At 40.5% G+C, this 12914-nt stretch overlaps 1 protein-coding gene across 1 annotated transcript; it reads right to left on the bottom strand.

Annotated features, from left to right (window-relative positions):
- Window positions 1–246: 246 nt before the first annotated feature.
- Window positions 247–5258, bottom strand: rx1 (retinal homeobox gene 1; the record flags this gene model as incomplete). Its single annotated transcript, XM_079506413.1, has 3 exons — window positions 247–732; window positions 1611–1864; window positions 4943–5258. 3 exons carry the CDS (start codon window positions 5256–5258, stop codon window positions 247–249), a joined length of 1056 nt encoding a protein of 351 aa, XP_079362539.1.
- Window positions 5259–12914: the final 7656 nt, after the last annotated feature.

Here is a 12914-nt window from a genome sequence, read left to right as displayed (position 1 = left end):
TGCTGTCTTCGGTGAAAAAGTGTTTGTAGAAAAACAAACCATGTATCCCATCTCCAGTGTTCATTTTGTTTTCCAGTTTGTTTAACCTCCATGTCCTTTATGTGCTGTAGAACAAGGACATGTTGCATTAGCAGGAATCTCGTTCTCGTAATGTCATCTACGTTGTCCGATAGAATGAGGATGCAACACACCTTGAACATCTCCCTTTGTCAATTGTTAATCACATGGGTGGCCAGGATGGCATAGTCACATTGGGTGCCATGTCTTGTCCATAGACTGAAGGTGTTCCTTGGCTTTCATCCTCAGCGCAGCAATACTGGAGCTGCGTTGGTTCACATCCTCCAAAGGGTATTTCTCAGGAAAAGGAGCTGAACACTGGTACGGAGGAGGAGCCATACTCTGCATCCCCTGGGCCATGGAGGGGTGAGGATGAGGATGAGGAGGATGGGTAGGATGGGGAGAGGAGGTTAGGAAGCTGTGGCTGGGGTAGCTGGGCTGGAGGCCCTGGGCCGGTCCCTGCATGAAGCCAGGGATACTGTGGACCGGTGTGGCACTGGACAGAGGAGACGTCAGCCAGGGATCCAAAGGAAGGGAGTTGGCCATTTGTCCTACATTAGTGTGCACAGGTGGTTGCCGGTTGAAGGAAAGCATTGGGGAGTCGTGGAGCTTCATGCTGCTGGCATCCATCTTCTCTTGGCGACGCCATTTAGCTCTGCGGTTCTGGAACCACACCTAGATAATAAAACAAAGTTATTAGTGGTAAGCTTGTCATATGGTAACCTATCCCTCGAAAGGGACTGTCCTATTTTAAAGCTGTGCCCTCCCGCTACTTTACTGTGCATCACAGGGTTTGCTATCGTAATTGTCTTGAATAATCTCACAACCTGAATAGTGAGAAAGCCAAGCCGGTGGCTTGGAATCTGTTGTCCATCCGTATGCCATAATCTGGGAAATTAATACATTCACTTATGTAAATCTACCAACAACAGTCATAAAAAAGTGTGACTCCTTACTCTCCTTCAAAACGGCTCTAAAAGAGAACTTACATGTGGCTGCAATTCGGAACTGGCCCCTGTAAAAAGTCTAAATCTAAGCCTATCCCCAGAAATAAAGTATTCAATCAATCAATAAAAAAATTAGACATTTTGGGCACTTGCTTACTTAACTACACCAATATGCTTTGCTAGAAGAATATCAAGACACAATATCACTTTTCTCATTTCAAAGGGGTTTTCTTTCTAACTGATGTTTTAAGTAGTTGTTCACTTGTTCTACCTGGAAAAAGAGTGCCAGCGAGTTTGCAGTCCTAAAACCTTTTGGAAAAGTACTTCCAAACTATAAGGTGTGTGGTTAACATAAACATAGCTTAGCACCTCCATCCTACTCCTCCCGTTCAACATTCCCTGTTGACAGGTGCCACCCTACTCCGGAGGAGTACGTGCAGTGAAAGATCGCCCTCCTCACCTCCCTCCCATAGTCAATTGGTTTGGCATACAAAAATACATCATCCCTGACCCCTGTAGCTCTCTATTGAGAATCCAACATAGAATACAATAACGTGCTTAGGCTCACATTAGGAAATGGCTTTCTGATGCCAAGGTCTAGCCTACCTGAACCCGGACCTCTGGGAGGTTAACCTTCATAGCTAACTCTTCGCGGCTATACACGTCGGGGTAGTGGGACTTCTCAAAGGCACGCTCCAGCTCATGAAGCTGGTAGGTGGTGAAGGTGGTTCGGTTGCGTCTGTGCTTCTTCTTGGGCTGATCGTCCTTGCATAGCTCTGGGGACTTGCCTTCATCGCTGTCTATACTCTTTGTCAGTTCACTTAGTTCCCCATCACACTTGTTTGTGAATAGGCCCACGTCTGTCCAACATTGAAAGAGAGAGAGAGATCAATGTGTTGTGTTTGTTTGGCTTTTTGTCCTGAACATAATATTGTATGGCTCGATGAAATCTGTGAGAAATAACACATTTTAGAACATAAACAAAAGGCAGCACAAAGGTGACATGAAGTCTTGCATTGACCTACAGTAATGCAACGGCCACTTTCCAGTAGAGCACACATTTGTTTGACACCTGCAACAATAGCCTCCTGAAGCTTGAAGCTTGAAATTGAAAACACCCCTACTCTCACTTTGAGAGGTTTGTAATATAATTTTGCAACTGCAAATATAAGCAATCCTCAGAAAGAGGACTTCAGGGAGATGATTTGTGTCACTCAAACTGTAAGTTACATTACATACTTTACCTCATTGTAGTGAGTATTCAAAATAATACCATGCTCTGAGAATATGTCTATAATCTTAGTACAGTTTTATTTAATATGATTGTTATCCATTTAATGTATTTAATGCATATAATAGAGTAATCCTTTCTTGCTTCTTGCTAGTGTATTATATTGTTGTGAACATTTTATTTTAGCAGACACTGTGACAGGCCATATTGTGCTCCACGGCAGGTGTATATACTTTAAATCTCTGAAGGCACAGATGCCAACCTGATAAACCCTCCTTGCCTTCCTCATATTCCTAATCTACCTATAGGCTAACAAGCTAATGTGTGTGTGTAATACGTGCAGCAGCAAAGAAATAGGCCTACAGAAACCCTGAGGGAAAGTCCTTAACACTGTCAGCCCGTTGGATGAATTAGCCATGGCCTAACTAACTAGCAAGTAATTGAATTAATTTAAGTACAAAGATGATGATTAGATCACACCAGTATGTGTCTCTGTCATGATCAGACTCAATTAGTAGCCCTTTATTGTGTCTGTGCAAATCACATGGTGTCAGGTAAGTTCTCAGCCACACAGAAAGGCAAGCTAAACGTACTATGAAATATACAATATATTATATGCGCATATATATATACTGTATATGTATATGTAAATATATATATATCCCATGTTTGTGGCAAATTACACTCATCTGGCATCAAATGCACCATTTGATATACTTTTTGAGGATTACAAAAAGTATTGGAAACTACAGTTTGGCCAAGTTTTGGCCATGACTTTGGATTTCATAACAGTACAAGATAAAATGCTACTTAGTAGCATAAACAGCATAAAAAAGAACGACTTGTAAGATTACTCAGTTATTCTAATTTTAGGCCATTTCACCTCATAGAGAGGGTATGTCGACTCATTGGGATCCAATATTTGTCAACGGTTGTCAACACATGATGATGATGCCAATTGCCAAGGACTCCAAAACTTTATGTTCCACTTAATGCTTCAGTGTAACTGGGGACAGAGTGTGCCCATGCGTCCATGTGTGCACATGGAGGAGAAGGAGGGGTGCAAGTCTTTCAATTACCAAACATGAGCAGAAGCTAGGGCAGAGGAGGATTTTGGGGGTTCATTTATCTACCTCTCATTAAGCAACTATGACAAAGCCTAGGCTTTCACAATGGCAGAGGTCAAGCCTGGTTCAGTGACCAGCTCTCTGCCTGTCAGCCCGTCACATCCACCGATCTGAAGGCTGCCACTGTTCACTGGCCAGCACCGGTTCTCAATACAGGGGGAGTCGGGTGGGGTGTGGGGGATATGAGTGACGCCATGCGCAAGGTAGTGTCCATTCAGGGAGAACAAGCCTGACTTAACAGCATAGACATCTACAAAAGAGAATTGACATATGTGGTGATTTATGTTGACTCAACAACACATATTGTCCTTTTCGGATGCAGTGACTGGATCCTCCTGAATGACTTTATGTGTGTGTGTAAATATGGGTTTGTCACAGGGCTTCTGCAGTGCTAACTACAAATTACACATGATAAATTAGATGTGGAGAATGGAATGGAATTGAAGAATGACAACAGTTAACACCACAATCAATCTAGGTTACAATTTACAATTTAGGCATTTAGCAGATGCTCTTAATCCAGAGCGATTTACAGTAAGCAAGAACAAGATAAAGTATCAATTGCATAGAAATAGTCATCTAGGATCATAAGAACCTATCATCAGTCTAACAGTAGAATATGCGGCATACATTGAAACTATAAACACTATAGGATGCCAGATCAATAATGACCTGGCATATGTCTACATAACATGCTATCTAAATTACATTTTTAGCCTTTGCATAAGCCTGGAAGGTCGTCGATGCTAGGGCAAGTGCTACGGGCTAGGTTGCAGTGAAGAGACTATTTGGGGGAATTTCACACTATCTTGTTCTGTTATTTTTCTCTCAATCTCAGCCAACACAGTTCACAATAAACTGATGTTTAACCACATGAACGTCCCTATTCTGGGCAGTTCAGAATAGGCAAACATTTGGTGAAAAACGTAGAGATTTTATTTGGAGGGACAAAATGAGGGGACAAAGGATAGACTATGAATGAATTATTCTATGAATTAAATATTCAGGATCCCAATGGAAACAAGCCATAGTGCTTTCTTGGGTTCAATCCTTTTATAATTGTATTTGTATTATTCTATGCTTTTTTCTTCTCTCAAACTGTTAATAAAGTAATCAATCAATCAATCAATCAATCAATCAATCAATCAATCAATCAAATACTCCTTGGTGGACTTCAGTCAACAAAGTATAGGATTTAAGTGGTTATGGTTCTAATCATGGAAACAGTAGCCTATTGTATTTGCTAGAGACTGGTGATAACACCCAGCCTGAGCATGTGTACAATCATCTTATGATTAAGGTGTGCACCATCTTAAAAGCTCCAAGTCCAAACTAATCACTTCATTCAGCATCAGCATCATTTACTGCCTTTTAAGTTAAGAATTTAAGTCAAGAATTGTTATGAAAGGTTATAATAACCACACCTGTGAGATCTGCATGCACTGTAACATCCTTTTTGAGGGGCAAACGAGTGCTGTCATGTGTTAATGTCAAATGCACGTGCCTGGATGAATTCATGGTTAGTGATCAAGTATTTATTCATTCTGAACACCACTGACAGTCTGCGGTCGATGACATACCATGATATGGTGGCTGCTGCTCTGAGCTGCTGTCTCTCAAAGAGGAAAGGTGGCCACCATACGAGGCGTTTGATGAGGGCTCCTGCTGCTTACCAGGCTCTCCAAGGCTGTCCATGCCCAAGCCCACCTTATGGGGCCCCGGATCGCCGGCCGAACTGAGCAGGCTTTCCTGGTCTTTACTGAAACCCAGAATGACATCAATGCTGTGGACGCGGCCCCCTGAAGCTGCCCCTCCGCCTTTCCCCATTTCGTGGAAGTTGCTGGGCGAGAGGCAGCTGTCGTCCACCATGTTCATGGTATCCAGTGATAAATGCATTAGAGCGTCTGGGCACCCGGCCTGTCCTAAAGCAGGGGAAAGTGTTCAAGTGAGGGAGAAGGGATACAAGAGGAGGTCAGAGAATTTCATAGATGGCAGTCTGCTGATTCCTCTGTAAACTAGTGTTCAGCACATAGTTGTCATTGTCCTAGGGTGGGACAATGTCGGGTCTCTGCTCTACATGTAAAGTGTTTTGAGACAACTTGTTGTTTTTGACGTTAATAAAATGTAATACAGGAACAGAAAATCTCACAGTAGTTTGAGACTTTGTTGTAAATCTAGTCTAGGGAAAATTTTCCCCTTTTCAACGACCCAAGGCAATGGCAATTTCACAATTGATAAGCATGATGACAATTCATAGCTTAGGTTATCAGTGAGAACCAACAATTCAAAATACACAGATCACTGTTAGTATTCTTTATGGTTATCAAACATTAAGAATAATCACGTTTCTGAGTTCAAGGCCTCTATCTACACTTTTCTCTCTACACCAAGTTGCTTCACTGAAAATAGCCAATCTACAAGATCATAACCTGTCACAACATGATGTGTTGTGAGAATGTAGATCTGCTATTCTTTCCGAATGTTCGCCCCAGAATAGGGATGCTAGAGTTCATATGGTTAAACATTTGCTAAACATTTTTGAGATAAGGGATTTTCATCTCTGCTAAATGTATATTACACTCATTAAACAGACATGGTTGATCATTCTTCAATTAAGTAAAACCAAATTAATGAACCAGCTGCTTATTATAATGTAAGAACTAGATAGCAATACATTTGGCAATGATACTGACACACTGTGGTGTAAGGGCTTTTACTTAAATTCAACAAGTTGTCTAAGTTCCTCATTAAATATATCGGATATAAGTTACTATTGTTAATATGTTACTATTGAAAACAAACTAAATATTATCCAAATGAAATTATGTGCAGCAAAATGTACCACAGAATGTCCAACAACAACATAATAAACATGGTAGCAATAAGGCCCTGCGATGTCTTCATAGACTGGTTGAGTAACTGACGTGAGACAAAACTTTATTTCATTTCACATGCAGCATCATGAAGGACATATCATTTGCCTTCACTATTAAGTATAATAAACTAAATAAAAGGCAATAAGTAATGGAGCCTACCTCTACAGAATGAATGAGTTGAGCTGTTGCTGATGCCAGTATTCCACCTGTTCCTCTCAGCAGATTGCTCTGTGACTGCTGTGGTACAGTAACCCGTGTGCACCCGCCCCGGTCCTCTATGTGCACCGCTTGCACCCGCTCAGGTGGCTTTGCGTACTATGCATGTCTTTAGATTATATCTTGATGCAATGATGGATCAATCTGCATAGAAAACCTTTATATAATAAGTGCACAATAACCCAGACAAATGCAAACACACTTTACAAGCATAAGTTCACATGCCACACACAGAGAGACAGGAGGGAGAAGAGGAAGAAGGGAGTGGGACGAGAGAGAGAGACAGAGAGAGAGAGAGAGAGAGAGAGAGAGAGAGAGAGAGAGAGAGACGCAGACAAGACTGGGGAATGGAAGGAAAATGAAGGGATTAGCAGAGGTTTATTAATTGGAATCCTTCCCCTTTAAGAATGATTGGCAGTTGTTTTCTGGTCAAGTAATTGTTTTAAATGTGGGTTTCCACTCACACCCACAGGAGGAGGCCCAGGCTAATGAAGCCTCAACAAATCTTTCTTTCATATATTTATTGTTTTAGAGACAAAAGCACCACTGAAAGTTTTCACTAATCCCCCCCATCATTCATGTGAGGACAATACAACCATGAAAAGCACGAACTATGTAGAGATAGCCACAAGTTAGGACCTAATGCAAGACTCAACAGGCTGCCTTAATGTTTCAAGTGCCGTCATTGGTCACACAAAACTTAACATTCACAGCTTAAATGTTTTTAAAAACATCCATGATAATTTGTGCCAAAAACGTCAGTAATATTTAACTTGATACATTTTAACGTTACGTTTTGTATTTTCTGGACTACACGTTTTTTAGGTAATCCTTTACAAAATAACTTGGAAAATTGGGTTACAACTACAAGAGCAAACTTTATTCATCTTAATTTTAAAGATAAAAACTTCAACAACACGAACCCTAGCGTCCCTGTTGTGGTAATGTCATATTAGGAAATCATTCGGTGAAAATAGCAGCTCTAGAATATCATACGTCAGAACTCAATATGGTTATGGATCCTTTTAACTTTAAACCTGTAAGCTTAGCTCACCCCGCTCTAGCTTTGACTGAATTATGTAATAAATATTATATTATAGACATTTCCGTTATGATCCTTGATTTATTTGAATTAGAATCCAATTTTAACTGTAACACGATGTACAGTATACAGTTGTTCATAGAGTTTTATGTTGGGGCACAGAAATGTCAGCTGGGAGCTTACAGTCGGTCAAGGCCATAGACCAAGGTTCATCCTGGCTTAGTGAGGTAAACGACACAGAGATCAAGCATGTATCTAATTATGCTAAAGAGATTTCCTCTGGCCTCAATACAAGCCTAAACATAAAGCGAAAGAATGACAGATCGTGTTAAAGACAGCAGTTTGATTCAGTCGTGGTCTTCATTTCTAGGAGGAAAAGGTACTGCAATTTTTACCAGATTAATTTAATACCTTAATAGATTTTTGCTTTTATAGGTCTAAACTGGTCATGGGTTAGATTATGCAGCTATTGCTGGTGAACTATGGTTGAGGCTGTCAGTCTGCCTGTTTGTCTGCATACATGCATGTCACTGTCCACAGATCTGTCCACCAGAGGGTGTTGTGGTTCAACTATGCACAACGCTTAGGCATTTATTTATTGTTCAAAATCTACTCTACTCCCATTTTCCCAGCAAGACTGTGACATTTTGAAATATTATATTGGCGACAAATTGTATCTCTTTTGGGTTTGTATGAATGTATTCAGGTAAGGACCGGACTGGAATGGGTTGAGGACTCATTTAAAACTGTCAGACTCGCCTCAGGGTGGCATGCAAATGTGCCCTTTGAGACCCATAAACCGGAGCAAAATATTATCACGTAATGTATAGGCCTATACTGTAGTCAAAGTTTTTTTTTTCTCCAACATTTCTTTATCCCACGACATCGTAACCCATTTTTCACCCGGTGCCAATGCCTAAACTGCATTCCTGGGTGCTACTCTCTAGGCCAGTCAATCTAAGCTAAAAAGGGGCGTGACCCGAAAGAAATTGCAATAGTAATCGTTCAAGGTTTTTTATGATCCTTTAATAGGGTCATCCAAATAACATAAAAAATTGGACCATGGTAATTCAGGGGTTGAAAGTTGGGGTACCATTAAAAACCTAAAAGTAAAATAAATCATTTTAATTATGCTTTAAGTAGCATGTGACGTGTCAAACTAGGGGTTATTCATGATTCTGAATCCATTCCAAGCATTAGTTTGGCACCAAAAACACTCCTTGGGCTAAATTAGGCCATAGCCACTTGCCCAAATGTGCCCAAATGTGAAGACCTCATCACATTTGTGATGATGGCTATGGCCGTTTTTACCCCAAGGAGTGTTTTTCGTGCAAAACTAATGCTTGCAATGGATTCAGAATCATGAATAACCCCTAGTTTGACACAGCACATGCTACTTAAAGCATAATTCAAATTAGAAATTTAGAAAGGTTTTTAATTGTATACCAACTTTTAACCCCCTGAATTTACCATGATCCAAAACATTTCAATCCATCAATTTTTAATGTTATTTGGATGACCCTAAGGATCATAAAAAACCTTGAACGATTACTATTGCAATTTCTTTTGGGTCAAATCTTGACTGGCCTACTCCCTCTGCCAACCTGGGGAGAGCCCCGAACTGAGCTTATGCTTCCTTCAATGTATGAGGAGTGAGCAGGCCGTTTCTTATCACCTGACAGGGGGGATTTTCCCTGGTAGGATGTAGCGCATGGAAGGAGTGGAACACGTTGTTCCATCCAGTTCCTTTCCCTTCCATCAGGTGCCTCGGCTGACCAGGGAGAGGCAGTACAGATACCAAGATTACTGCATGTTTCGTGAGGGAAGAACATGCAAACTCCACACAGAAAGGCCCTTTCGCCAACCAACCTAGGGTATGGACGCTGATGACGCAGAGGAGAGAACACGCCCCCCAGCGCCCACAGCGTACCTGGCAGGAATCGACTGCTACCGACTGTGCCACCCTCTAGTCAAAGTTTGACTGTAAAAGACTCTCACTGCCAACTGGCTTAGAAGGTGATCATAGCGTATATCCTCTCCTCATTTAGTTAATACATTTTTTGTACTTCTACTGTTGTTTCTCCATTATCCTAATTGAGTATAAATTGGTTAAGAAGGAACAGTTCAGTTATCAAGCTGCTTAGTTTTATCAGATGACAATTTAAGTCCCCCTGATCCTATTAGAGACAAAAGCAGCTAACGTGTAAATGCGCAGTGTCAGCTTACTGAGGCAGGTGGGGAAGGCTGGGGTAGAAAGAGAGAGCAATCAGCAATGGTTAGACAAGTAGAGAGAGCTAGAGACAGTGATGGGGGAGGGGAGCACAGTAAAATTAGTGGTGTTTTTACAGTTTCTGAGTTAAATTAATACTCAAGGTTTTTGTGTGTGTGGAATGGCAAGGTGAAATATTGTGAGATGAAGAAAGAATATTCTTGTGATCCTCTTCTCACTCTCAGTTTCTCAAACACAAGTGTGCACACAAGGGCAGACAGATCACTGCAGCAATCTCTGTTTGTTAAAACCTTCTTTTGCAAGGCACTAACCTGCGCAGCACATCGAGAGCAATTAAGGGTTCAGAGTCTTGCTCAAGGACACTTCGACACTAACTCTATGGGAGCCCGGGTTCGAACTGGGAACCTTGCGGTTTCCATCCGGTCACTCTACCCCTGAGCCACTGCCGCCCCTTAGGGTGAGGTTTATGAGACTTGATTGCTGAAGCCAGATGTTTTTATTGGATGTTGGCCAACAGAGCAACATGATCCTATTTTGTTATCAACAACAATATTGACAACAAACAGCATTATCCGTGACATACAGTATTTAGTCTGGTCTTTGGTCTGACTCCAGCAGCCACTCCGGCCATGACGCACTACTGTATTTCCACACCAAGCTACTATACTGCTCTGTGTAAAAAAGCAAGTACATTACAAAGTACTTGACAATAATCCAAGCAATGACAATAATCCAAGAAGATGCTATTTCCTCCCTAAGGGACTATTCGTTATTCATGAGGGTCACTGGAGGATTTTAAAGTACTTGATTCTAGGCTCAGTTTGTAGTTGTGTTCCTTTTTCCTTTGGAAAAAAACAAACAAACAAACACGGCGAACGGGAGACCGATGGGCTGACCGGGGCCCACCGGGGCCGGCGATCGCCTCCCCGGGGGATTCAGTCTCCCATATTCAGCTCAAACAAGGGGTTAAATTAATTTCGTTAAGACATGTGAAACCTTTTGTCTGTTTAATGTAATGTCTGTTTGTATTGTTTTTTTAAGTGGTTCTATACGCACTATATATTGCGATTGAACAGATGTGAAATTTCAGCCTCAATAAAAATTTAAAAAAAATGTGAATCCCTAGAGTCCTTCAAAACCGCTTTCAAAGAGCACTTCGAAACTGGCCCCTGTAAAAAAGTTAACCAACCCTATAGAAGTGTATATTTTTGTACTTTAGTACTTTTATATTTGTACGTCTCTAAATGTTCTGATGAATTGAAAAGTGTTGTAAACAAGTGTAATGCTTTATCAGTGTGTCGTCCACAGTTAACAGTTTTTGTATTGAGTTGTGCTTGAAATGTATTGTAATTCTGCAAACTGTTAATAAATACTTCAATCAATCAAAGTAGGCCTAAGTCTTTAAATGTTCTGGTAAATTGAAAATGGAGGATTGATTGATTGAAATATTTATTAACAGACCCTGATGTAAACAAGTCTTAGTGCTTTTTATGTTTTTATCCTCGTAGCAGATTTTGTATTGACCTCACCAGTACTTTTGTTTGAACTGTACCCACTCTACAAACTGTGAATAGTTTTCAATCAATCAATCTCAAGTCCTTAACGCTATGGACCAGAGCTAGTGCTTCTCTAAGTTGGTTTGTAGTATGTGGACAGGAAGCAATGCTAAAGACATTTAAAATGTATTATGTATACAATTATATACAGTAGGCTATATAGCAATGCATGCATGCATGTGCATGCAAGCACACAATCCTTGTATAGTAAATGATTCAAACTAAAGTATTAGTACTTACTACTTACCATATTTGGGTAGGGTGTTGTCCATAAGAAAATAACTCCCAGAGGGGAACACCATAGCTCCAGACATCTGACCTTGTTGAGAACTTCTACATGACAACCACAAAAACAACAGTATTTAGATTCACACCCATGATTGCATAAATAAATACATGTTTATTAGGGGCCATACATTTCAGTAAATCCACATGAATAGCATACAATATATACTTACATTAATTGTTAATTTGGTTTGATGAAATTACATTTTCCACTTTTACCAACAGTCCACTAACTATTTGCATTAATTAATCTTCATTCAACAACTTTGTACTACGTTATGTATCTGTATGTATTGTATTGTGTGGCCCTGGTTTTGCCCTAATGAGACTGATTGAGGGTAGCTACTGGGACGTAAGTCGGGACTTGATCACCCCGGCTGGGTCGCCTGAGTGAGGGGTATGATGTTCGAGAGACCCGAAACCCTGATTACCTTGGGATACATCACTGAGGATACATCCCAGCTGCATCCATGCGATGTTTTTTGTTATGTAAAGGAACAGCCATGTGTACAATGTCAAATTATGAATGTTCATTTTACCCTGACAGTGTAAAAAATTAAAGTCACCTCTTTCTTTAGGGCCTCAGGGGCAGTCCATTTGACTGGTATAGTTTGGGATTATCCAGGGCCTTGCAGTCTGATTTTGTCAGGCCAAAGTCACTGAAATTGGCCACAACCTAATCAGAGACCAAGATGTTACAAGCTACCAAGTCTCTGTGGACCAGTTTCTTAGACTCCAGGTAATACATTCCCTCACACGCAAAGCACTGATGAAAGTCTATTGTCTACTACAAAACTGAAGAACATCTGAGACTGCTATGGACTTGAAGACGACTTGTTACTGAACAATTTAATAAACACTATATAGCAAGGATTGCTATATCAGCATAGTGATAGAACTATGCAACACTTATTTTAATAATAAATAACGCACAACCGGAGACAAATTATGCTGTTTAAAAGTATCCTATTTAATATTTCCCCTTAATTATAGGCAGCACTACAAAGACAATCAAATAACAGGACAGCAATGTTCACACTCGTTTAACAATACAAAACTGATTGCAACATCCTTTAAATAAAACAAAACGCCTATGTTCATAAAGGAAAACAAACTAAAATAGCACATCGTTTCTCTCATAAATCTTTGTCAAAGATTTGTCACCATCCAACAACTTTGTGAAGTAAGATCTTTAAAATATTGCATGACAGCATAAAGTGTTCCCCTTCCTACTACACCTTCAGTCTTCATAAGAAATCTCTACACATCACAATGCAAGACTAGTAACCTTCTTGACCATTTCAGTGGATCTTCAGTCTGACATTTTTTTCACCATGTCTCCTCTGC

This window comes from Electrona antarctica (genome assembly GCF_951216825.1).
Source record: "Electrona antarctica genome assembly, chromosome: 7".
Lineage (NCBI taxonomy): Eukaryota > Metazoa > Chordata > Actinopteri > Myctophiformes > Myctophidae > Electrona > Electrona antarctica.
The sequence above is the reverse complement of the archived record's forward strand: the minus strand, read 5'-3'. Positions and strand labels throughout refer to the sequence as shown.